Source organism: Eleutherodactylus coqui, chromosome 6 (assembly GCF_035609145.1).
Source record: "Eleutherodactylus coqui strain aEleCoq1 chromosome 6, aEleCoq1.hap1, whole genome shotgun sequence".
In the NCBI taxonomy this organism is placed as follows: Eukaryota; Metazoa; Chordata; class Amphibia; order Anura; family Eleutherodactylidae; genus Eleutherodactylus; species Eleutherodactylus coqui.
In genome coordinates, this window is record NC_089842.1 from 52,967,791 (window position 1) to 52,995,747 (window position 27,957).

At 42.3% G+C, this 27,957-nt stretch overlaps 1 protein-coding gene across 1 annotated transcript; it reads left to right on the forward strand.

Annotated features, from left to right (window-relative positions):
• Nucleotides 1–1,812: 1,812 nt before the first annotated feature.
• Nucleotides 1,813–27,957, forward strand: GABRD (gamma-aminobutyric acid type A receptor subunit delta). The gene is made up of 9 exons (XM_066609342.1): nt 1,813–1,881; nt 5,077–5,215; nt 9,099–9,166; nt 9,687–9,907; nt 11,548–11,630; nt 15,789–15,926; nt 24,259–24,414; nt 24,957–25,165; nt 27,664–27,957. The coding sequence occupies exons 1-9, from the start codon at nt 1,813–1,815 to the stop codon at nt 27,955–27,957; spliced, it is 1,377 nt and encodes a 458-aa protein (XP_066465439.1).

Genomic DNA, 27,957 nt, shown 5'->3' on the forward strand with positions numbered 1-27,957 from the left:
TGCACTATGATTGGTTGCTATTTCTTTTACTGCTAATGTAAAATGAAAGGCACACAGTTTACTTGAACTTGCGGACTGAGTACAACGTTAACAGGTGTAGCAGGCAGTAAATTCTACAACAACTTTTTAAGTACATTTATTATCGAACATCATTCCTTAATCCTCTCTTGGAGTATGAGATGACCCACCAGACTAAGCTAAGTGCTTGCTGTGCTAGGAGGCACTGGCGTAACTATAGGGGATGCGGGGGATGCGGTTGCACCCGGGTCTAGGAGCCTTAGAGGGCCCATAACGCCTCTCTTCTCCATATAGGGAGCCCAGTACTATGAATAAAGCATTATAGTTGGGGGCCCTGTTACAGGTTTTGCATTGGGGCCCAGGAGCTTCAAGTTACGCCTCTGTGTTAAGGGGTGAAGAGAAGTTGGGGGGCCCCAAGATAAACCTTTGCACCCGGGGCCCATGAGCCTTTAGCTACGCCCCTGCTAGGAGGTTATTTGTGGAGGAATGGGGGGATATGATAGTATCTCCTGTGAAGGCTCTGACTCTTGGTGGTGCAGGGACAAGTCAAACTCACAGTCAGAGAGCGAGTTCCTCCTGATTAACCAACAGAGCTCCTCCAATACGAGTCCCCATTCCAGCTTCACTCCAGAACTTCCTCCATAGCTGGTTTCCAGACCCAGATCTAGACCAGCCTACTCTTTACTCCATCTCTTCTACTTCTCTTCTCTCCTTACTACTCTCCACTGGGTAGTGAGGACATCGGACATTAACCCTCTGGGGACTATTTAAGGCCAATACACATACCTAAACACAGTTCCCTATATGTACACATACACACATACACATTCCACATGAGCTATAAAAGTCCTGTGGGACCCCAACTCTGAGGTACTACACTAGCACCAATGACCAGGCCTTGTTGAAAGTCGCTAATTTCACTGGATTTTCCCATCTAATGTGGATTCACCCTAAAACTGATCCAAGGAAAACTTACTTGAATTTACGCTCCACTCCGGGGTCACATGTTTAATTTCCATACAGGGAAAATTGTGAAATAGCCAGTGTATATAATAAAGTGGTCATTCGGTATAGTGTATATCCCTGTTTACATTAATTATCTTTATATTATCCTGGTTTGTGCTTTAATTCCAACTTTCCCATTAAAATTGCACTAATTTTGCATCCTTCGTGTCACATTGATGCCCTTTTATACACCAATAGCTACACATGTGATACTTACGTCATGCTAATGATCAGAACTCATTAACTGCCACATAAATGCAAACAATAGAGAAAACCACAATCACAAAGGCAGCAAGGACCTGACAGTTCTGCAATCTGCTCTATGAGGCTTGAACTGTGCATCGTTGGGCACCGTTCATTGGCATCAGTGATCTGCACTGGCATCCAGCACCGCACGAGCCTCCTATAACAGCATGGCTGTGTTACATTATAGTGATGGAATACACCTCTAGTCCGTGAGCGTCTACCAAGTTATAGACATGGAGTATATCCTCTGGACCCTGCTATTCTCTGTAACATTTACCGCAAATGCCACGAGCCACAGGTAACGTGCAATTATTATTCTCTTTCTAAATGTTATTTTAGTTGTAGATTAACATTCTGTACTAATTGTTCCAGCTCAATTTACTAACGTAGTGGCAATATGTTGTTGAGTACGGTAAATGGCTCTGCATGGAGCCGCCAAACTGGGCATTTAACTTCTTCGGACTGCATTGTTATTGCATCAGGATCATTCTCCGAGTTAAGATATTGCAGTGGGTTTGCCTGCAGTGCTGTATACTAGATGAGATGGGAGGACGACTGAGGATCGTGTTGGGTGCCAAGATGGTGCAAACAAGTTACTCTGCCTGCTCCAAGGTATTTAGATAAAGGGTTGGCATACCCCGTTTCCCTGGAAATAAGACATAGCATGATTTTCCAGAATTTTTGAGGATGCAAAATGATTTTTCAGGCTTTTAGAGGATGCTTGAAATATTAGCCCTACTCCAAAATTAAGCCCTGCTAACAGTTAATTAAAAAAGTCAATTTAAATAGTGTCCAGGCAGCTATACATGTAAAAAAGTTAAACCTTTTTGAACGAAAATTAATATTAGACACTGTCTTATTTTCGGGGAAACACTGTAGAGGGCTGAATATTTGCCCTAAGTGAGGGCAAGCCTCGCTACAACTCTGGGTCTCTAAATCAGAAAAGCACCCTAAGTCTGGATTCACATGGGCGTGCGCACATTTGCATATCAGTTTTCCATTTTTTACTGTACTTTTTGCGCATGCAAAAAACACACAACCACTGTCCCACCCATTGAAATGGCGAATTAGTGTATTTAGTTCAATGTGTTCGATTTCTTTGTGCAAATATGGCGCAAAATGGAACACGTTGCTTATATTTTTGTGTGAACGAATTGCACACTCAAATTACGCACTTGTGAACGAACCCATTGAAATTAATAGGTTCTTTTGATTGCGTATTGCGTGTGCAGATGTTGTGTGCACAAATACGGTTTAGTGAATCTGGTCTAAGGGCTTATTCACACGGAAGTATATTGGCTGGGTTTTCATGCCTGGCCGATACACGCTGCCCCTTTGATGCATTGACTTACGATGCATCAGTGCACAGGGCAGGGGCATATTTCCGTGATTTGAAAGCGCACGACTGGGCGACTTCATGTTAGCGGCGGCAGCTGCACAGATATCAATGTGCGCCTATTCTAGCTGCCAGAGAAGGGAGGTGGGAGGGAGTTTAGCCGCGTGACTGCTAAACTTCCTCACCTTTCTCCTTTCCTCTCTGCCCCTTGCTGCTGTTTGCAATGGAAGGGGTGGGACGGGGGTGGAGCTAACCTCCGTCCACTCCACCCTTCCCATTGCTGGCTGCTAACAAGGGGCAGGATTTTAGCTCCACCCACCCCCCACCCCATCCCATTGCAAACAGCCGGAGAAGAGGAGAGAGGAAGTGAGCCGGTGAGGGGGAGGGAAGGGGTAATATCTCCTCATGTCCCACAGCATTATGGCCTCAGCGTACATGCGCCGGGCCCTTTGCCGTTCAGGCGTTTTTACAGCTCCAGCGGCTGCACGTAAAATGCCTATGACCATGTACATGCACCGCAAGGGTGGCTTCACACGGATGTATTTTGTGCAAAATTTCTGCACCCAATACGCAGAAAATAGAACCCATTATATCAATGGGATAATTCCCATTTTCCTTTTTTTGTCTCGTGTACGCAAAAATAGAACCTGGTCTATTTTGTGCAGATTTGCACCCCAAATAGTCTCATAGAAGTCTATAGTGTGTGCGAAAATATGCACGCAGTACGCAACGGAAAGCACGAAATACAAAGCTTTTGAAATCAGGGCAGTGGGGTGCCTCGCGCCCATGTGACCAAACCCAGCATTCACAAAAAAGTACTGTAAAGCACACCGATAAGTACTCAAAATCGTCTCGTTCATGGCACAAATGTGTTGTGCTGAAGCATGTGCTAGAACGCATACGCCTGCGTGAATCCGCCCTAAGGCCTGGGTCACATGAACGTATTTGCCTGCACAGTACACAGAGAATAGAACCCATTGATTTTAATGGGTTGGGTCACAAGTGCGTGTTTTGGGCGTGCATTTAAGTCATGCAAAAAAAAAAAAACGCAGTATGCTCTAATGCCAGGAAAAGAACACATCTTGAACTCATTTCAATGACTGAGAGCATTGCTGCACATTCTTTTGTGTGCACAATTGCGCAAGACTTGCAAGCGCAAACAGTACAGTAAAGTCCGCTATTGCGCAAGCAAACACGCTACACCTGATGCACAAAAACGCAAATGTGTATGCACGCTGTAGGGCTTGTTCACACAGGTGTATTGCATATTTCTGCGTGTTTTTTATGCGCGTAAATACAGAGCATATTGAGAGTACACGCACATGGTCCCTAAAAAAGCTGAACCCGATATTCTTATGTGCAACTCGGATTGGGCTGTCCAAGTGCTGAACACCGCACATTAATATGTGCTACTCTCGTCTAAAAATCAAACACGATTAGGCCATACTGTGATCTATTTTTTACTTTGAGTTACCCTGCTTACAACGCTAGGAAAAGTAGACAACTCGCCCTGATTAGGCATTTTAATTCTCTTGAGTTAGAATTGCGTAAAAAACTTGCAGCTGCGAATGAACGCATTGAAAACAATGGGTTCTTTCCACTGTGTATTACACGCATAAAAAATATGCGGCATATATAAGTTCAGGGGAATGAGCCCTAACATAATTTCTTTCAGTTCAGTTAGTCAATAAAAGTTACTGCAAGACTTACTTTCCTTCCATTGTGGAGAGCAATAAGACTTTTTTCAACTGGCTAACACATTACTGAAGTTTTATCTTATGTTTAAACCAAAGTCGTACATTGTCACAGTTTTAGCAGCCTATATTGACCCGAGATATAACACTTGTATCGGGGTATGTCGCAACACAACCCCATTGTCAATCACATGCAATATCATAGTGCAGCACTGCAATCTTCATGTCGTGAACCAAGATCACCTTGTAGCCCTAGCCTTACAGAATACATTCTGGCTGAGACCTGTAGTCCCATTGCATGCTGGAGCATCATTTTCTTTGTTTTGTTCATATAATACTGTAGGTGTGAGATATGTTTTTATTGGACCGGAGCTCCATTCCTCATTCATATATATATATATATATATATATATATATATATATATATATTAGAAATGAGTGAGTATACTCGCTAATGCTAACTACTCGAGCGAGTAGTGCCTTAGCCGAGTATCCTCCCGCTCGTCTGTAAAGGTTCGGCTGCCGGCGCGGGTGACAGGTGAGTTGCGGCAGTGAGCAGGGGGGAGAGAGAGATCTCCCGTCCATTCTTCCCCGCTCTCCCCCGCCGCTCCCCGCCGGCCCCCGAATCTTTAGAGATGAGCGGGCAGGTACTCGCATAAGGCACTACTCGCTCGAGTAGTTAGCCTTAGCGAGTATACTCGCTCATCTCTAATATATATATATATATATATATATATGATAGCTTTTTAATGCTACTATGTAACTATATAACATAAGGTGCACATTTCTTTCCACTATGTCAGTGGTGCAGAAGACATCGGAGATTACATTGGATCTAATCTAGATATAGCCTGGATGCCAAGTTTGGAAGGGTTAATGAAAGGATATGCAAGGAAATTCAGACCCGGCATTGGAGGTAAGAGTAAGGATTACCGATATTTTGTATGAAGAGAAATGAGTCAGAGAAGTATTACAGTATTACAATCTCCAAAGCAGGCCAGTCTGTTAATTGAACTACTTCAAAGTGAAAAAGATATGAATATCATAATCACGTAATAGATGCTTTATCATTCACTGATTAGTTCATGATATTGTCAGTGAGAGTATTGCACATGTGCATCCACGTTTCCATTCACTCCGCACCCAGATGCGATGGCCTGTGGCCACCTTAAGATGCAGAACAGGGATCCCTGTCTCCTCTTTTGAGACCCCACTTATTAGACATTTATGGCCCATCCCTTCAAATTTACTGCAAAAAAGGATTGCTGCTTGTAACAACTATTAAAATGTAGGAGGGGAGAGTGCTCCCCTGCTCCCCTCTTACTAGTTACAGCGGCTGCTTCAGCTGCACCAAGCTCCACCCCCTTGTCAGTAAGTGTTCACACTCACAGTGCTGAAGTTGCTAAGCCCAGACCCTGAACATTCTTGGTGCTGCAGGCACCATTTAAAAGATTTTGTTTTTCAGCATCATCAGCAGAGCACAGAGACTGTAACAGAGCTGAGGTGTTGCTGGGAGCTGCCAAAATGAGGCATGGTAGCCTGCAGAGAATGTTGCTGGAGGCTGCAGCGAGCAGCAGAGGAGAAACAGCGAGAAACACAGAGACTGTGAGAGTAAAGGGGCTACATGAGGAGAACAGTAGGTTCTGGACTAAGGAAATGGAGACTGCCTGCTGCCTGTTGCTTGGAGCCACCTAAAAGAGAGAGACAGTGTTATTTCCCCTACTCACTAGGTTATCAGGACTGCAACAATGATCCAAGGGAACTATGGTAGCCGTCCTCCCAACCTTGGACTAGCCTGAGCTAGTGATAGTGACAATTTCCATGCAAGAAAGTGTAAGTGAGGCTGGCCTCCAACAGATAGGTGTGAAGACCAGAAAGGGACTCAGTCTGTTTATTAAGAGGCCTGCTATAAGCGATAGAGCTAATAGTATGGGCACTCAACTTTATGCAAGTTTTGATTGCTAAAACCTGGCTTAAAGGAGATGTCCCGAGGCAGCAAGTGGGGTTATACACTTCTGTATGGCCATAATAATGCACTTTGTAATATACATTGTGCATTAATTATGAGCCATACAGAAGTTATAAAAAGTTTTTTACTTACCTGCTCCGTTGCTAGCGTCCTGGTCTCCATGGTGCCGACTAATTTTTGGCCTCCGATGGCCAAATTAGCCGCGCTTGCGCAGTCCGGGTCTTCTGCTGTTCTCTATGGGGCTCCGTGTAGCTCCGTGTAGCTCCGCCCCGTCACGTGCCGATTCCAGCCAATCAGGAGGCTGGAATCGGCAGTGGACCGCACAGAAGAGCTGCGGTCCACGAAGATAGAGGATCCCGGCGGCCATCTTCAGCGGTAAGTATTGAAGTCACCGGACCGCCGGGATTCAGGTAAGCGCTGTGCGGGTGGTTTTTTTAACCCCTGCATCGGGGTTGTCTCGCGCCGAACGGGGGGGGGGTTTAAAAAAAAAAAAAACCCGTTTCGGCGCGGGACATCTCCTTTAAGGACTGTGTTATTTAATAGAATATTCTACGAGAAAAGGGGGACTAGCTTTCCTAAGAGACTGAGTGTGGTATTGATCATCAAAAGTGAAGTGTAATCCTTTATAGATGAACTTTATAGATCAATGCAAAGTTCTACATCTGGGTAAAAAAAATGAAAAAAGCACTTACAGAATGGGAGGAATTGGGCTAAGCAGCAGCACATGTGAAAAAAACATACTAATAGATTATAGACTGAACATGAGTAAACAATGTGATGAAACAGCCAAAAGGCAAACACAATTCTCGTATGTATTAAGAGAAACATAGAGTCTAGATCTCATGAGGTAATTATCCCCCACTACTCTTCCTTAGTCATCTGGAATACTGTGTCCAGTTCTGGGCACCTCAATTTAAAAAAAGACAAACTGGAGCAAGTTCAGAGAAGAGTTACCAAGATGGTGAGCGGTCTGCAAATCATGCCCTATGAGGAAGGGTTAAAGGATCTGGGAATGTTTAGCTTGCAAAAAAGAAGGCTGAGAGGAGACTTAATAGCGGTCTACAAATATCTGAAGGGCTGCCACAGTGCAGAGGGATCAGCCCTATTCTCATTTGTACAAGGAAAGAACAGAAGCAATGGGATGAAACTGAAAGGGAGGAGACACTGATTAGATATTACAAAAATCTTTCTGACAGTGAGGGTTATTAATGAGTGGAACAGGTTGTCATGGAAGTTGGCGAGTTTTCCTTCAATGGAAGTGTTCAAACAGAGTCTGGACAGATATCTCTCTGGGATGATTTAGTGATCCTGCATTGAGCAGGGGGTTGGGCCAGATGACCCTAGAGGTCACTTCCAACTCTACCATCCTATGAATCTATATGTATATGGTCACATCACTGAACCCACAAAAGAAAAAAATCCTTGCACTACTTAGATTCAAGATAGAAATCCCCAACTCCCCCCCAAGATCCAGGTCTATGATTCTAACTGTTTGTGACACTCCATGATTTGCTTTTCCTGGTCTGCAAGATTGTTTTTCTTGAATTGTTTCTTGGTGTGTCCAGAGTAGTATTAATCCAAAAATGTAGATAGCCGCAGTTAGCATTAGATAAATCTACAGTAAAAGTTAAATTGCTTACTTGCTGCTACAACATTACTTAACTTTCACTCCTTTGTTCAAAAATAAATTTTGTATATAGTTGTAACTCCTTTTGCTGCATCATATCCTGAATGTTACATTCATGTGGGCAAATAAGCACAGGGCCCACACGAACATGCCCAAAACAGGCTGGGATATCACAAAACAGGGACCTAAGACAGAATTCAGACTGAACGTGCTGATGGAAAAACCAACTGGACATAGAACTGCATACTGTGGACTGGACTGATGGACAGACATAAACATATTGACTGACAAATGACCAAAACTCTCGCCATGCATACATGTACACATAAGATGTTATAGCTAAGAAAGTACGAGGAATTGGTTCATACATTGGCCAATGAACTTAAGCTGCAAGGCCACGACAAGATTCATCATGTCTTGCAGTCCCTACACTAGCAAGACACATCTACTAGAGGACCTTAAGGGCCACCCTAGTGTAAAAATAGCAAACAAACTCAGCAAAACAAACTGACACAAAACTGACAGAAAATAAACATACAACAAACCAACAAATTCACAGCAAGCTGCAACAGACAAGGATACATGACTGCTCACTCAGGACACCAAACAGACACTGACAGGAGCTGGATATATATGAGAGCAAAGACCCAGGGGATTGGCTAGCAGGAGATCACCACACCCAGCCAGCACAATTATGCCACACCTGTGGGCTTGTTCTGCTAGAAACCCTAGTACTACAGGCCCCTGCAGCACAACCTAACGCTGAATCTACATTGCAATACCACTACCTGTGGTATACTAATGTATTTAAAAGTACCAGAAACCTACTTTAACTACCAAGTTAAAGTAGTTTTCTGGTACTTTTAAATACATTTTTACAGGCTTAAAATCATATAAAAAAAAGCGCAAAAAATGCATACTCACTTACTTTGGTGGCTCCCTGTCCAGCACTGGAGCCCCGATGCCCACTGCTCAAAACCCAGAAGAAGCTGGTGGCAATCAGACCATACATTGCACATGTGACCGCTCAGCCAATTACAGGCTTCAATGTCCATGGAAGAGTCACTGCTAAAGCGTGTGACTGGCAGATTGCTCATGTGCGCAATGTACAATACGTGACCACCCACCAGCTCCAGAAAAACACCATTAAGTTTAGGTTTTCAGGCCAGAAATACAATTTTAATTTATATTTATTATTTGTAGGTCCTCCTGTGATTGTTGCTGTGGACATTGAAGTGACCAGCATTGACCACATCTCTGAAGTAAACATGGTAATAATAAAAAGCAAAATAAAATGCAAAAAATGATACCTGTTGCCACTACTAGGTGGTAATCTAAACGAAAAACTGACCTGAATAGAAGCTGCATAGAGACTGGCGCCTATTGGCATTACTGTGGCAGCAAGCAGCCACAATTTTTCTAAGTGTATATGTGGAGTAACATAAAAATAGGACTTAGTACAGAAGAAACTGTGATTTTGGAATAAAATTGTTGCTTGAGAATATATTCGATAAATGTCAGACCCGCAGGGTTTCCAGATGACTGAGCGCTGAACCGAAGAAAAACTATTATTATTTTGTTCTCTCCATATTGCTTATTAAGTAGTCCAGACACATAACTTATGTCTTTCAGTGTGGATTAGTTTTGCAGAGGAAATGCATACGTTTTTTTATGTTTTTTTATTATTAGTGTTATATTGCTCTCGTCTATATAACATCTTTCATAGAATCTCTGTGTGATAATTACCCAACTGAAGGATGAAACTTTACCGTGAGTTATTTTATTGTTCAGGAATACACAATGACAGTGTTCCTACGTCAGAGCTGGAGAGATGAAAGACTTTCTTACAATCACACCAACAAAACTCTTGGCTTCGACAGCAGATTTGTTGAGAAACTTTGGGTTCCAGACACATTTATAGTGAATGCCAAATCTGCCTGGTTTCATGACGTCACAGTAGAAAACAAATTAATCCGAATACAACCGGATGGTGTCATCTTGTACAGCAGTAGGTAAGAGTTTAAAGAGCAGGCACGTAACCTAACAGTTAGTACTAGAGATGAGCGAGCATACTCGCTAAGGGCAATTACTTGAGCGAGCATTGCCCTTAGTGAGTACCTGCCCTCTCGGAAGAAAAGATTCGGCTGCCGGAGCGGGGAGTTGCGGGAGTGAGCAGGGGGTAGCGGGGGGAGAGAGAGATCTCCCCTCCGTTCCCCCCCACTCTCCACCGCCGCTCCTTGCCCCCCGCCGGCAGCTGAATCTTTTCTTCTGAGCGGGCAAGTACTCACTAAGGGCAATGCTCGCTCGAGTAATTGCCTTAGCGAGTATGCTCGCTCATCTCTAGTTAGCACCTATACAATAAGCGCAGAACATATGATTGTAATAAAAAGTATAAATGTCTTTAGTCACATCAAAAAATAAGTAATATCAATAACATCATAGTTATGATGTGTGTCATCATTAAAGTGAACCTGCCACGAGGTTCATGCTGCCTAAATAATGGGCAGCATAAACCCAGAACAGGTAAGCCCATTTGACCAATGTATATTTTATTCTGAAAAGCTGCCGTGTTTCAGAAAAAACGTGCTTAGACATTTGACTTAGAGCTTAACTGAAATGGAGCTCTCAAGTCAAAGAGGTGGGCTACGCCAGGCTATTCACACCTACATCACAAAGATTGACAGGCTTCTCCCTATACAAAAGCAGAGAGAGGAGTTGTCACTCTTGATGCTGTGGGTAGGAAAAGCCCGTTGCAGCCTACCCCTTCGAGAGCTCAGCTCCAAGTCAAACATCTAAGTATGTTTTTTACATGGTGGGCAAATGGACATATCTGTCTCAGTTTTAGGCTGCTTGTGGTCTGGGCAGTATGAACCTGGTGACATGTTCCCTTTAAATATATATGCTACATAGATAAACATGTAATGCAGTAAAACTCCAGAAAATTGCTTAAAGTGATTTTACCAGCATTTAGTATTGATGATGACCTATCCTGAGGTTAAGTCATCAATAGTTGATCGGCAAAGGTCTACCGCTCAGGATCCTTGCCAATCGGCTGGTCCTCAAGCCCACTGTCAATACAGCAGGTTTGCATATTGGTAGTCAAAGGCAAAAGTGTAATAGGCAGCTTAACTTCCATTGAAATCAATGGGAGGAATATATTCTATTACACTTCAGGCTTCTTATTGCAGTCAGAGCCAGAAGTACAATAGATGAGATCGCTCCCATTGATTTCAATAGGCATTAAGCCATGTATTAAACTTCCAGCCACAACCACCAATGCGGGCGACTGGCCCCACTACACTGACAATGGGCCGGAGGATCAGCTGATTGGTAGAGATTTGAAACACAAGACCCTTACCTATCAACTACTGCTTACTTATCCTGATAATAGGTCATCAATAGTAAATTCCTGGAATACCCCTTTAATAATTTAAAGTGTTTTCCCATATGGAAACTAGTGTCATAATTGCATATGCATTAAATCACTATAATACCTACATCCCAATAATCTGAATAAATCATCCAATGAGGTGATTTTTCATAAAAAATCTAAGCAAATATATCGCATTCTATTAAGATTGCTCAAAATGTGAACTTTGTACGGTGTTACAGTCATTTATTTAGTTTAATCTTAAACTTGTGTCACTGGCAGAATCACATCAATTGTGTCCTGTGACATGGACTTAACAAAGTACCCATTGGATGAGCAAGAATGTAGGCTGGACCTGGAAAGCTGTAAGTTTTTGAGCCCTTTATTAAACACCTTGTATCATTACATTGACTTGGAAGTACATTGTATAATTAATTGTCAACAATTATCATTGTTATTTAGAAAAAAATGAAATAATAACCATTCTAAGGGCAATTTCACACTAACGTTTTTGCTTTCGATCTAGCTGTTCCGCTGTGAGAGCAACAAATCAGAAAGAAGACATTTCAGTTTTACTGCCCATAGAAATGCATTGAAACTGAAGGTCTCCAGTTTCAATCCATGTCTCAATTTTCCTTATCCATTCAATATTTTACACTGGAACAAAGGTGCAGACTGCAGTTCTTTTGTTTCCAGTTAACAAAAAGGAACAAAAACGGACTCATTGTGTTTACATTGTAGTCAATGGGAGACCGAAAAAAAAAAAAAAAATAATAATAAACTTTATAGCGCCAACATATTCCGCAGTGCTTACATAGACAGGGGGAATACAGAAAGACAAAAGGACAAACATTACAGAACCACGGTTACATAGTAATCAGTTGATGGAAACAATAGGGGTGAGGGTCCTGCTCCAACGAGCTTACATACTACAAGTAATGGGGTGATATAGAAGGTAAAGGGGCTGGCGGTGTGCACTGTATGGTGGGGTGGAGAGTGAGGGATTCTTTACACACAGACAATGGTCAGACATTAAGCCGTGTGGCGGCAGAAACGGTATGACTACAGGAGAGGTTTATGATGGCTAGCAGAGATTGCAGTCAATAGCTCAGGGAGCATGTTATCAGGCGGAGTACAGAGGGGTTTGTTTAGGGAATGCGGTATGCCTCCCTGAAGAGGTGCGTTTTTAGAGCACGCCTGAAGTTCTGCGAGTCCTGGATTTCCCGGTTAACCTTTGGTAGTGCGTTCCAGAGGACCGGTGCTGCTCTGGAGAAATCTTGGAGGCGGGAAGGAGAAGTTTGAATTAAAGGGGCGCTCAGTCTGGTTTCGTTAGCAGAGCGGAGAGCCCGGGCTGGTTGATGGATTGAGATGAGGGAGGCGATATAGGGGGGCGCTGCGCTGTGGAGGGCTTTGTGGATGAAGGTAATGGGTTTAAATTGAATTCTGTATTTAACGGGCAGCCAGTGCAGTGACCGGCACAGGGCAGAGGCGTCTGAGTAGCGGCTGGACAGGAAGACGAGCCTGGCTGCTGCATTCAGGATGGATTGGAAAGGGTAGAGTCTGGTGCAGGGGAGGCCGATCAGCAACGAGTTGCAATAATCGATCAGAAAGCAATCAGTTTTCATCCGTTTTTACTTTGTATCAGGTTTTATTTCGGAGCATGCGCCAAGGGCGTAGACATTGGGAGGGAAACATACAAGACAAGCAGTACGAAAAAAAGGATTCGATTAAAATGCTGAAAAATTGAAGTGAAATAGAAATGAACAGAAAGCATGCTTTCCATTTTATGAAGGATCTGTTTGATGGATTCACCCAAAAAAAATGAAAGAATGCTTTCTGTTCATTTCCGTTTCACTTCAGTTTTGTACAGTTCGTTTTTTTTTGTAAAACAGGATCCCCCCCCAAAAATGCTAGTGTGAACTATTATACTGTACTTTGGAATCTTCTTGTGAAATCTTACTTTTACTCTAAATGTTATTGTTTCGTTTAAAGAGGACCTGTCCTGTCCTCATGTCAGTGGCACCAGCTTTACAGCCGCGGTCCTGCTGACTACAGTGATGTGTTTCTTGTTTATACTCACTCTCGTTCCCCGTACCGTCTCTTTTTAGATTTAATTATTGGCATTATTAATGTGTCAAGTAAGTGGTCCCCATGGTTCACTGTCAATGAAGTTTGCCGTCACCCATTGGCACTGAGTAGTCAGGAACGTCCAATTGACACATTGACAGTGTTGGGAGTTTAATCTAAGAAAAGCCCACATGGGGGAATGGGCTGAGTATGTACGGTCCCGCTAACATGAGGACATGGCACAACAAATCCTCACCATAGACTTTGTTTGATGCAAGTAAAAATGCATCTTTATTCAACTTCACAAGGCGATCACAAATATAATGTGTGTTGTAGCAATGCTTCAGAAAGTCCTTCTTCAGGCTCTATGACAAAATAAGGATTATTTTATATATGGTGTCCCCTATCCAGGAAGAGACTTGAGACCTCCTTAATTTAGGACTCAGATTCCCAAATGGTTCATAAAGTTACAACTTGTTAGCAATGGAAGTCTGCTCAAAAGGGTTGTGTCAACATGCACAACATTTCCCAGCTGAGCAGCCTATAGAGCATATGCATACAGGTAGTGCTTTTCCCAAAGCTATTTAAGTTGTGGCTTAGAAAACCCAGTTTGAGATATCCTATTAGGATTAATGTAAGGGGTGGGATCACCCCATTTGGAATCTTCATCTATGAGCCAGAGCAAAGAGCTGCTAAAAGGCTTATTGCAATGGAAGACACAACACATCCATACATTACAGACAGCCCACTGATTTCAATGGGTACTGTGTAATTTTTGCCCAAGGTGGCACTGCAGAGAAAATGATCACTTGCTCTCAGCTTCCACCATTGATTACAGCTGATTGGTAGGGTTCCCAGTACAGGGACACAGTGTGATCAACTCATTGTCGGGAGACCCTGTTAACAAAAAGGAATTGACTAAAGCAAACAACCCCTTTATACTTCAAGAATGGTAATATTCTGTCCAAGCTGGATGCAAAACAACTTGTCCAGATCAGACGGAATTTGTTGTCCAAAAACTACAGATGTACATGCAATATTTTAACGCAAAGAACACAAAAATATTTATGATGAACTCTAGACGTGCGGGAATGGGAAAACTGACCCTAACCTACTAATATGATGAGACCCTACATAAAAGAGGGGCACGTGCTTTGCTGAAGATGACCCCATGTTTGGAACCTGCGGCGACCCTGATGCTCCCTAGTTGGATTACAGCGATACTGTTTATAGCAATTAATAACAATATATATGATACTGTTAAGCACGCAATGAACCAAATAAAACACCAATGCAGAAATAGCAATTAGTCAGGTAATAGATGTTTGAAAACCTCAAATATCCTTTACACCAAACAAATGTATCTGACGGTGGAGCAGGAGCTGCTGATTTGACTAAAAACACCTTCAGTCGAGAAGTATAACCGGCGTCCTCAAATAGGAGGAGCCAGAATAAATGTATTGATCAGCTGGAACACACACCTCCCAGCCGACCAGTTGGTCCACACCAACAGAAAAGGGCTCAGGTCAGCATCCAATGCTAAATTAATGCTGAGCATGCATCGGATTTCGGATCACATGCACTGGCACCATGATATCACCCCTGCTCCAGTGAAATACGGCTGTTGAGCCATGACATGTAACAGCTCTCATCGATGACAAATAGCCGAATTAGGCCCCATTCATATCTGCACAGGAGGCTTCTTTGCAGATCTGACACGCAAATGTAAATAAAATAGCACAGCATACTATATATACTATTTTGTCTAGAAAACATTTCAGTCGGCATACCGGAAGCCAGACAAAACCCAATATAATGGACAGATTCAGCATATGCCAGACCTGGCTGATGTGCCGGTATTTTCGAAAGTCGCACCGGAGGCAGGGTGCAGGTGTGAATGAAGCCTTATCTGACTGAGATGTATAAGTCACACGTTCCAAAATACAGAATATTGAATAAACATTTTATTCACTTTTATAAATCCACCTTGAAGTAATATTATATACAGTATATTAAAAGTGTTATTACCGCTATACAGTACTTGATATGTGTCATTATCAGAAAGAATCTCTGTAGCACTGCAGCCTTTTCTGTTGCTATTGGGAGCAATTCCAATGCTAATATTAGAATATTTATGCCGTTCCTTACGATACTATTGAAATTCGCTTTACTCGTGATTTTCCTTTCATTCCTACAAACGCATATTTTGAACCTGGGAAAAGGTTAGCTTTGTGTCATGCAACATCTCCATTTTGACAAATGAATAAATGCATTTTGTCTGCATTAAATAGAAGTGACAGTAGTTTGCCCAGAGCTGTACTAGGAATGGAGAAAGAAGTTGAAGTGTCACTGCTCGGCATTGTGCTTCAGTGACCAAGTTATGTAACATTATACATGCCACACTCCATTTGTCTTCTTCTGTGTATGGCGGATTATCACCTTCCAATATCTTCTAGATGGCTATTCGGCTGAAGATATTCTCTACAACTGGTCAGAAACCCAGGACCAGATCCATGGACTAGATAAGCTCGAGCTGGCGCAATTCACCATTACTGACTACAAATTTACCAAAGAGGTGATGAACTTCAAATCAGGTAATAATATAACAATATATGTATTATAGTTTAAGAAAAATCAAATTAAGATGGCCTTTTCTGATCAAGACACCTGGTAATGTTTAATTAAAGGGGTGTGTAACAGTTTTTTTTACTGGCTAAGGCTACTATATATTGTATGCATTTGCATGGTATGTATAAGCCTGACAAAGGCCACGGTGTGCCGGCCGAAACGCTACGTCTGTTGATGTATTGGATCTAAAAGGAAAAACTTGGATTTTATCATGAACATTCTTTGAAGAATTATTGGATTCCTACTTGCTGCTTTACCATCACCTTTACATCTACTGTTAGATGAATGACTGCCTGTTTACATGGGCTGACAGTTGCTTGGTTCTTAGGTGAGCTGTAAACCAAGAGACTCAGACATGTGAGCGATTCTCGACTGGCGACTGTCAGCCATTGGAAAAACGCCCTAAAAGCAGCTTCAGACGCCCGTATTTGTGCACAGTTTTGTTTGCGCAAAATGTGCAATGGGTTCATTCTCACTGTTCTTTTTTGTGTGCGCATTTTGCACACATGAAAAAAACACTTCATGCCTTATTTTTGTGTCCATTTACGTACAATAGAAGTCAATACAGGTGTGCAAATGTGCCTGCAAAACTGCACAATGGACTGCGCCAATAACACCGGGGCTAATAAGACTGCACAGCCTTCTCAATCATGGTGTGGGAGTGTCCTGCACTAATGTGAACGGTCCCTAGCAGCGCAGAAAGTACAGTAAAATGCGCCAAAAACAGAAAGTTACGCCACTGAGAGTGGTTTTGCGCTTATGCTCATCTGAAGCCAACCTGAGTCATCACTTCATAGTCAGTGGGCTTCTAACTGACTTTCACTGCACAACGACACTCTTGTGTAAATGCTGTGCAGGAAAATCGGCAAATAGACGTCTGCCCCTGTTATTCAGGGCTCAGCAGGTGACTCAGAGATTAGATACCCACCAATCAGAATGCTACGACAGATGATAGCAATATGTCACGCCATGGGAATACACCTTTAAATCCTCTCTACCTATTATATACATTTAGATTTTTCAATCCTGCATTTCTATAATACACCGCAACTCCTCTTAGAGAAGTAAATAAATGAGAAGGTTCAAATGTATTGCCCATGAATGTGACTCTTCATTACAAGAGAAGGTTTTCGCTCTGTGATATGTTTGGCTGATGTGATATATGTCTGATTTCTCATGCCAGCCTATTCCAGTAATTGTAAACATCACTCTCTGCAATCAATATCTCAGCTGTTTATAATGCAGCAGATCCACAGCTAGCTTCCTTCATTAGATCAGCGGGGAGTCCTGTAGCGAGAAAAATAACAGATCAACAAATATTTTTAGTAATGAATTTAAATAAAAATTTGCTTGCACAAGAAGAAAAACATATATTGCTGTATCTGTGGAAACAGCAATTTCGCCAAACGTCCCCTATTTTTTTTAACTCTCTGGGTAACTTAAAAAGCTCGGACAGCAAAATAATACTAGGTTGTCCAGTAGAGGGAGCCTAACTAATTAACAAGATCATAAATGGTCTTCCATTTCATCCACCTGAGTACAAAGAATTTAACAATACCTTGCATTATACTCTTCAGTGCACAATCTATATATATACATACAGTGAAGGAAATACCGTATTTTCCGGAGTATAAGACCCAGAAAAATCTTCTCCAAAGTCGGGAGTCGTCTTATACCCCGGGAATACGTTGTAGAAAAGAAAACTCAATACTCACCTACCGCGGCGCTGCTACAGGCTGTCGCTCCCTCCTCCACGCCGACAGAGCTTGCTTTCTGGATGCGGGGCTTGAATGCCCTGCCTCTAGAAAGCTAATGCTCTAATTGGCTAACTTAGCACGGCGTCAGCCAATGAAAGCCGGCGCTGGGTTAACCAATCACAGCCATTCAATCACATCAGCTCTATGTAATGTAAGAGCACCCGTATGTAATGTAACTTCTCTGTGAAATTTGGTGTGAGCATTCTTTAGGTCATAAGTGAAGAGTGGTAGGGGTGGCACATTCTGCTGAAGGACATTGGTACATGCAGCCTGAAGAGAATCTAACACTCCTCTATGTGTATATATATTTCATTGCTCGGTTCATCTAAAGTAACCTTAACTTCATAAAATTTTCAGTGCGAACAATAAACACCTGTATCAAATTTACTTGGACAAAGCCGGGTATATCTGCTAGTTGGTTTATAAGGTTGTCCAAAATGAAAGGGATTTTCCAGGAAAATTTTTTTGATGACCTATTTTTTCGGAACCTGCTACTCAGGATTGACAGCGATCAGCTGATAGTCCAGCTCGCTGTCAGTGCAGCAGTGCCAGACATTGTCATTGGGGTTGGAGGAGGAAGTGCCTCAGAGAGCTTTATTTCAATTAAAATCAATGGGAGCATAAGCCTCCTATTACACTTCTGGCACTTCCCACTCCAACATGAGGGTCGACTGCAAGAGTGTAATAGCAGGAAGTGCTCCTATTGATTTCAGTGGAAGTGAAGACCCCGTATTATTACTACTACCGGATTAGTGCCTTGTTATTCTGCTGTATGGATTGTTATACTATTCCAGGGTAAAGCCGCCTGCAGACGAGCGGGTCGGATCCGGCAGCGAGAATTCTCGCCGCGCGATCCGACCCGAGCGCCTGCAGGGACGAGCGCGTACTCACCCGCGCCTGGCGGCCCCGGCTCTTTCATGTGCCGGGTGAGTGCGTGCCCCGCAGAAAATTAGGACATGCCGCGGTTTGTTTGCCGCGCGAGATTTCGCGCGGCCAAACCGCGGCCGTCTGCATAGGAGTGCGTATTGTAATGCACTCCTATGCAGACTTTCAGCGGCGGAAATCCCGCGGGAAATCCCGCGGCGGGATTTCCGCTCGTGTGCAGGCGGCCTAAGAAATGATTTATGTATTCTAATTAGAAAGGAGATGGTATTTCATATTTAAATTATTATTGCCGAATATTGTGGTATATTATGGGGGGAGTTCTTGTTTGAGTATATCTCATATGCAGTAAAGCACATTTTTTATATTCTAGATCTATATGCCTGTGTGCTAGTTTTGATTTCTTATGTGACTTTTCAGCACGTTCTAATATTAAAAATTATGACTGAATTTGCATGTGTTTGCATATTGTAGCTTCTTAACACTACAGGACATATAGTTACTTCCCAGTTTTGTGGGGTTTATATGGAGCAGAACCGCTAGTCAGTCCTGCTCCATATAAAGCGGGAGCCAGCAGTCTATGATAGTAGACACAACAGCCACGATCAACGCTAACACTGATTGTGGCGGTTAACCCCCAATTCTGACAGCAGCATTTAAACACCCCGATCGTTGTTTGGGGCCTTGAACGGCCCCCCAGCGATGAGATTCTGTTGCCATTGCAGCCCGGGGGCCTTCTGAAGGTATAGTAATTATTGGAAAAATAGATGAAAGTGAAAGTTTAAATAAATAAGAGCATATTTGGTATGGCCACATGCATAAAGGTCGATCTATTAAAGTAACAGATTATTTATCCTGCACAGTGAACGTCGTTAAAAAAAAAATACAATGTAAGAATTGCGCTTTTTTTGGTCACCCCATCTACACGAAAAAAATGTAATATAAAACAATTTTAAAAAAGCCCTTCCTAGGTTATGGTGGCAGAATGTGTCTCCCTCCATTAGAATGTGGTTTAGAATGGTTAGAGAGATCATGGAGATGGAGAATTTGACAGATTCAGTAAAAAATACATACAATAAATTTCAGAAAATGTGGTTTTATTGGATCAAATTCCAGGATTCTTGGGAATTCCATAACATATACAACTCATAAAAGCACAGAAGAGCTGAATCAGGCTCAGAAAGTGATGCCGTGGTACGTCATGGTCTAATACAGGGACAAATGCAAGACTATGCATTATGATGTACTCTTCCTTACTTCCTTTCCTCCCCTTTTTAAATTTTGTTTTTCTCTTTTTTCTTTCCTATCTCTTCTTTTTTTCCGGTTTGTTTTCCCATCTTACGTTGTTCTTCTGTTATGCCACAGTCGGCGGTTTAAAATAGGAGGTTATTTTTCTGTATCAAGAGAATAGAGGAATAGAGAGGGTACATGGAGTGGGTGGGGATAACTATGGGCAGAGGTTTGAGAAGGAGTGGGTTGGGAATTGACCTTTAATGAGGGTCTTCCTCCCTCTTCACAGAGGTTGGAATTTCGGGACCAAGCATAATTGCAGTCCACACTTGCAATACCATAGGTAGTACCTGAATGGCCTCACCTCCAGGGGTTTATTATATGTGCTTCAGGGTTTAGCACTTTGTCTTAGGCTCCCTGCACAAGGGCGGAAATTCCGCTGTGGTATTTCACGCAGAATTTCCACCCGTGCCTGCCTGCATTGGGATTGCATTACAAAACGCAATCCTATGCAAACGGCCGCGATTTGTCCACACGCAGAAAACAAATTGCGGCATGTTCTATTTCTGCGAGGGTCTCACAGAGGCCCACACAGAAACGTCAATAGGGATGGGCCGGCTCTGCTATGCACATAGCGGAGTCGGAAGACGCCGGGAGCGGGTGAGCCGCAGGCCTCTGCAGGGGCACGGGTCCGCATCAAACTGCGAGAATTCTCACAGCGGCATCCGACCCGGCCGCCTGCATGCAGCCTTAATCTAGTAGGGGAATTTTGTACCACTAATTCGGATTGCAGGTTGTCAATTTCTTCACTGACAAATACAACTCAGGGCTCAGTCACACGGGCGCATCGGCGCCTGTGTACAGCTGCCGATGCGCCGTGTGACTGAGCCCTCACTGCAGGAAGAAGACGGCCGTACCTCAAGACGGACATCTCTCTGCAGCGCTGAAGAAAGAACACATGACAGGCAATGAAGCCGGTTACATGTTCTTTCTCCCGGCGCTGCAGAGAGACGTCCGTCTTGAGGTACGGCCGTCTTCCTCCTGCAGTAACACGGGCGCCGATGCGTCAGTGTGACTAAGCCCTTCTTCTGCAAAAAACAAGCTCTAAAACAGCAACATCCATAGAAAATTAAAGGAGTTATGATTTTTGAAAGTGAGGCAGAAAAACTGAAAATGGAAAAAAATGGCTGTGTTGTTAAAGAGTTAAAAAATCCAATTCTATTGGGTTTTTGGTCTCAGATATCAAATTTTATAGACTGTAATGCAAGTTGCATGCGACTGTGGCTTGCCTGCAACTTGTCTGTGATTTGGCTGTTTTTAACAGCCAATTCATAGCACCTAAAACAGTCATATAGACAAGTTGGACACATTTTTTGGTGGTGCAGTTTCATAACATAGTCGCCATAGAGTGATTCTTTATAAATCCCAGAGAAAGATCCCCCAGAGATAAGTGCAAGCTCAGCATGGAGTGGAATACATGAAGCAAAGGGTGTAGAAAGCATATAGGGATGAGTTGTCACTAAAGACTCCGATTGACTCAAATATGTACAGATGTCTGAATTCAAGATAACAAAACTGTAGAAACAGTTTATTTCTGAAATGTTCTTGTTGCCATTTTCTGATAATACTGTGTTATTAGCCTAGACTATAATCAATTCCTGAATGCCCTACATAGAAGCATAGATTGACAGCGCAAAAAGACCCCCCTGGTCCATCTAGTCTGCCCTTTTATTATTTCCTTGTTATTTTCCTCTTAGGATAGATCTATGCTTATTCCACGCTTGCATTCACTTACCGGTGATTCTCCAACCACGTCTGCTGGACGTCTACTACTCTTCCAGCAAAATAATATTTTCTGACATCATTTGATCTTCCCCCTTCAACTAGTCTCAGATTGAGCCTCTTTGTTCTAGTGTTTAGCTTCTAATTAACCTCTTCTCATCACGCCCCGTACATGTACAGCGCTGATTACTAGGGGGCTCAGAAGTTTAGCGACCGTTAACTGGAGCAGGATCACGGCTGTGTCTATAAGCCTCGGCGCTTCTGCAACTAACCCTTTAGATGCCACTGTCAATGCAGACAGCGGCATTTAGGTGGTTTAGAAAGGGCTCCCGCCTTCACCCAATTGGCACTTCCATAATTAAATCACTGGGTGCTGATACTTGCCATGGCAATCGGAGGTCAAATCTTGATTTCTTGGTCTGGCATGTACAGGCTGTACCAGGGGCGTAACTATAGGGGGTGCAGGGGATGTGGTTGCACCCGGGCCCAGAAGCCTTAGGGGGCCAATAAGGCCTTTCTTCTCCATATAGGGAGCCCAGTACTATGAATAAACTATTATAGTTGGGGGCCCTGTTGGAGGTTTTGCATTGGGGCCCAGAAGCTTCAAGTTATGTCTCTGTGCAGCATGGTTTAGGTATGGGTACGGGTACAGAAACGGATAGAGGGGGGCCCCAGCTCACATTTTGCATCAGGGCCCCAGAGCCTTTAGTTACGCCCATGGGCTGTACTGTACTGTCAGTGATGAACATGATGATGAAGATAATACACTGTACTACATAAATAGTGTAGTGTATTATCTAAGTGATCAAAAGATCACATCGTCAAGTCCTCTCGTAGGGGAAACAAATGTGAATAAACTAATAACTAGGCATTACCACCTAATATATATACATCTTAGCCTGATGTGGTGTGGTTTGTTATCAAAACTGCCCTCATGTGTATGCATTATGTAACTACATGCCTCACAGTCACTCATCATCACCATAGCATCTACAGGGTAGGCTACATAATAGTAACCTGGTACCACACTCTTATGAAAATCTGTCTTTGTTGCCCATGGCAACCAATCACAGCACAGCTTTAAGTTTACCTCAGCAGTATAAAAAATGAAATATGTGCTGTGATTGGTTGCTATTGGTATTAAAGTTTTTCTTTTAGGCAACTTTTATAAGCGCGTGATGCCGGGCTAATTTTCTGTGGCCAACCCTGCACAAGAAATTAAATCGGAAAGTTGTTTACCGGGAAAGATTACAAATAGATGCTCTAAGAATTTTTTTAAAAAGCCTACGGTGGCTTCTGAAGCATTCCACCAATTTCTACAAAAGTAGGCCAATGGGGCAACACGCAAAGTGACCTCCATGTTGGTTTGCCCTGAGTATTTTGTTTATTTGAAATAGCTGACACATTTGCATTATAACTATTATTCCTAATTCCACAAAATAATTTCCCTGGGATTTGATTTCTACTAGTTCTCCATATAAGACTATGTTCACAACTGTGACAAATCCCACACTCCCATTATTTTTGTTGTCTGGCTTCTATGATAGAGCCAAATATTAGAAACCCTTGAATAAGTGTGAACTAAGCCTAAGACAAGATTAGATATTGGTCCAAAATACAGAAAATGTGCAAATCTTTCCATTCTATGTTTTTTCCATAAGTTACATTCTTGGTTTGGGCTGATGCAAACAAAATACACTTCCATCAGCTCTCAGGAAGAAAGACCCTAATGGAGGATGGACACAGTGCTTGTCCATCTGAGAGGAGGGGAAGGGTCTCAGACTACTAAACAAACTGTACATAAAGTAGTCTGAGAATCTAGTTGCCATTTTTCTTACGTATGAAGGACGATGAAGGACACTCTTCATGGTCGCATGTCTTCCAGTCGTGCTGCTCTTGAATCAGTCATTTTTCAGTGGACAAAACAGACCCCTAAAGAAGCATGCGTAGCAGCTATGCAACCGGCATTGACATTGTGAGAAATGTGTAGGTGAAGAGGGAGATTACATTGAGAATTGACAATACCTTCAGCTTTCTGGGGTTAGTAGTTTTTTAGAAAAAAAATGAAAAGACCTTCGAACTTGACATTTTTACTCCGAACCAGAGGGCTCTGTAATGCCATATACAGTATATATGTACATGTTGCTACAAGAAGTTATTTAATATACATCCAGTTCCAATTCTGTTTCCAAGTAGACATGGCCACTAACAGTGGTCTCTTATGTTACATCCTGGTCCTTTGAATGGCTGTTGAATAACATTAAATACACAGCCAACCACAAGGGAAAGAGTACTAATAAATCATAAACCATTTTACCCTTCTTGCCTTTGTAGGTGTATTTCAGATCCGTATAAAACCCCACCACCCCAATCAATGATAATACAAGTTCCAGGAGGAGAAAATGAATGATATTCTCATGTATAATCAATTTGTGGTGAGACAGGCCAAACAAATGATTTCATATATGTTCCCCTGGTCAGTTGTGTATGCAGAATTTCTATTATATGTGACATACAATCAAATACATACATGCTCTATCAAATATGCTATTTGCAAAATCTGTTTCAGTCTTATTCATTTACATCAGTGCAATGGATGGAACAAAACAAGATAAAAGTTCTGTTGGGCTCTTCTTTTGTATTTTAGCTGGACAGTTTCCCAGACTGACTTTTCGTATTCAGCTGAAAAGAAATCGAGGAATGTACATCATACAGTCCTATGTGCCGTCCATTTTACTCGTGGTCATGTCATGGGTCTCATTTTGGATCAGTCAGTCTGCCGTTCCTGCTCGGGTATCACTGGGTAATAATCCTTTACAATATTCTATGGTTGGAAATCTATATTTATAAAATAAGATGTATGTATGTATGTATGTGCCACCATAACTCATGAACGCCTGGAGCAATTTCAACCAAACTTGGTACATATATAACTCATCCCTTGGGGACAGATTGGCCCAAAGTGAAATTGCAATTTTTCCTTTCTCTGGTATAATTGGTAATACCATTCCCCTGAAAAAGAGGAATAATTTGGGACTTTTATGTCAAAAATTCCGACTACTGTATATTGACCAGTAATACCACATATACCCTGAATATATGTACAGAATATCGACAAATAAACACCAATGTCTGATTTATAGAATGGTTGGTTGTAAATTTGTGTGAGGGATTATGAACTCTTCAATCATGTAGGTTTTATTTAGTATAGGTGGAAGTATACAACATATAACAGATTCAATGTACAGCCTCCAATTCTTATTACATACCAAGATTTTGAGTCTATCAACTTTAATGTAATGGACAATAAAAAGATGAAGTAATTGAGATCTTTTGTTTCCTTAGGAATAACTACTGTGCTAACTATGACAACTCTTATGGACTGTGCACGTTCTTCACTTCCCAGAGCATCTGCTATCAAAGCTTTGGATATCTACTTCTTGATATGCTATGTCTTCGTGTTTGCAGCACTCGTAGAATATGCATTTGCCCACTTTAATGCCGATTACATGAAGAAACAGAAGAAGGCAGTGGAGCACAAGAGGAAGTCCAAGGTCAGACATCATGATGAAGGCCTAAGCCCTAATACTGGATATATAGGGCTGTGCTCTACTGTGCTATCTTTTTTAAACAACCTTTTTTATTGTGCTTTCAAAAAGTTTATGGGCAAATAGTCACAACCAATGATAGACATCAGTGCAGTTAGGCTTGTTTCATATTCCCCCTCCTGAGGTTTCCAATAGAATGGGTTATGATGGAAACCTCAGAGGTATTGGCTTTTCACGGTATACTTCATAGAATACAGCAGTCTTCTGCGTTGTTCCATGCAGTAAAAAAAAATGAGAAGTTTGACAAAAACTGTCAAAACGGGGGCCATATTAACCTCTGTCAACCTCTGTCAAGTCAAACTTTCTGACAGTGAGGGTGAACAATGAGTGGAACAGGTTACCACCGGAGGTGCTGAGTTCTCCTTCAATGGAAGTGTTCAAACAAAGGCTGGACAAATATGTCTGGGATGATTTAGTAAATCCTGCACTGAGCAGGGGGTTAGACCGAATGACCCCGGAGGTCCCTTCCAACTCTACCAGTCTGTGATTCTATGAATGGTTATGGTTCTGTACCAGATGTGTGGGAACCAGACATGAGCGAACCTACTCGGCCACGCCCCTTTTTCACCCGAGCGCCGCAATTTTCGAGTACTTCCGTACTCGGGTGAAAAGATTCAGGGGGCGCTGTGGGTGAGTGGGAGTTGCAGCGGGGAGTGGGGGGGAGAGGGAGAGAGAGAGGGCTCCGCCCTGTTCCCCGCTGCTACCCCCCGCTCCACCACGCCTCTCCCCGCCCCCTGGCGCCCCCCGAATCTTTTCACCCGAGTACGGAAGTACTCGAAAATCGCAGTGCTCGATCGAGTAATTACTCGAAACGAGTATATTCGCCCATCTCTAGTGGGAACCTTTCCATCTATAGACACAGTGTAAAAGAATTCTAAAATGTGTCACAACAAAATAAAGTCCAGCTGGCAGATGTAGATCCTGGTCTATGATACAATTAGTAAATAGGTTGAAGGACAAAAAGGACCTACATTAATAATGGTCAGGAGAGAATAGTCAGACAAGTGGGAACATAAGGGAAGAAAAGGTGCTTTTTAGTCTGAAAAAAGATGTAAGGGTCACATATATAAAAAAAAACAAATGTATCACCGTCAAATTTAATTGCATCTTGGTTTTCTCTGGCCACTTTGGTAAAAACACATTTTTCTATCCTTGCCCACATCACCTAATTGCCTGTCACACTTTGGTGGTCTCCTCTGTGTATTGCAGCCACTTCAATGCAGTACAGCGACCTGTTTGATGCTTATCAGGCACCATCCTGAGCCACCATGATAAATTTAGCTCATCTTTAGACTATTGAATCTCAGTTTACAAGGGGAAATTTATCATCAGGGTAATTTTTTATGTCACTTTTCTGGCACACTTTTTTCCCTTTCTCCAGTTTAAAATGCAACAAATTTTGCAAGGTTGATACATTTGGTGCATCTTTAATTATGTCTAGAGATATGGAGTTCATTTATATACCACCCAGCCACCGGAGAGAGATTGAACATATTTTGTGATTTTTTTAAAAGTCGCATATCGTATAATATCTTTAATTGCTGGCCAAACAGCAAGCCACATCCACTTTCTCTAGACAAATTTAATACGTGGAGTGAGAAGTGTAACATCTGTTATATTTCAATCAAATTAATAGTAAAATTGTCTAAATTGATTTGCATCAAAAATGTGCCATTTATGACAGAAATCTGTCATAACATCAGTAATAAAGGTACCCCACACTGTCTAAATATTGGACAGAAATAATAAATCTATCTCACAGCGTTGTCACTGAGTTGATTTTAGAGCAATACACAGGATATAAGTAGTGGGGCATATATCTGACAAATTTGCTTTAGCATGTGCCTCTCTCACTGAAGCTTCCGCACAGTAGTTAGCCATTATTGTGGCTCCCAAATGGCAGCTATGGGCCACCCCTGGTCGGCAGGTTTTTCTCTGCACTGTATTTTACCATACTTTACTCCAGTCATCTATATCAGTGTTTCCAAAACTTCAGCCCTCACCCCCCCCCCCCCCAACAGGTCAGGTTTTCCAAAGTATTTCTATAGGATATCCTCATGACCTGTTGGGGGTCATAAGGACTGGAGTTTGGGCAACACTGATCTGTGCACTATAGTACAACATTCTTCTCTGCATTCGACTGTACAGTAGTCTGTCCGCCATTTTCTCTATAGCATTTTTTGCTATAACTTACTCTACAGTATGCCCCCTATATATTGTCATACGTCATTCTCTTCTGAAATACAATATGGATGTAGAATGCAAACACTTAATGGCAATTCTATTCCAGGCACTTCCCCTTTCATGATTGAAACTGTGTAAAGGTACCTTAATAGACTGAATAGGACAACACTTAGCCACAACCTTTTGTACCCCATTATTACTCTCTGTATTGTTCCTCTTATTATTTGTACCTACATTAGTATAATTATTCTATGTTTCAGGTGTCTCTTCAGGATGGTAAAGACGCCATTGTTGTATTCTCATTGTCAATATTTGGGGTCATATGTAAGCATAATGATAATGAAACAATGAGTCCAAGCCCAATGAGCGATCTCCCAGAAGTCAGAAGACAACGTGAAGAACACAGACGTGAATTTACACCTAAAAAGAAAGGAAGGCTGAAAATTTTCCTGAAGCCCATAGATGCTGATACAATTGATGTATATTCTAGGGCACTTTTCCCAGCAACCTTTGCAGCTGTGAATATTATTTATTGGGCAGGTTATACACATTAA

What these genes read in the sequence shown, in the direction of transcription:
- GABRD (XM_066609342.1), top strand. Translation starts at nt 1,813, where the DNA reads ATGGGAGGACGACTGAGGATCGTGTTGGGTGCCAAGATGGTGCAAACA. An exon ending in GGTGATGAACTTCAAATCAG is followed by an intron (nt 15,927 to 24,258) that starts GTAATAATATAA and finishes TTTGTATTTTAG; the next exon opens with CTGGACAGTTTCCCAGACTG. An exon ending in AGCACAAGAGGAAGTCCAAG is followed by an intron (nt 25,166 to 27,663) that starts GTCAGACATCAT and finishes TCTATGTTTCAG; the next exon opens with GTGTCTCTTCAGGATGGTAA.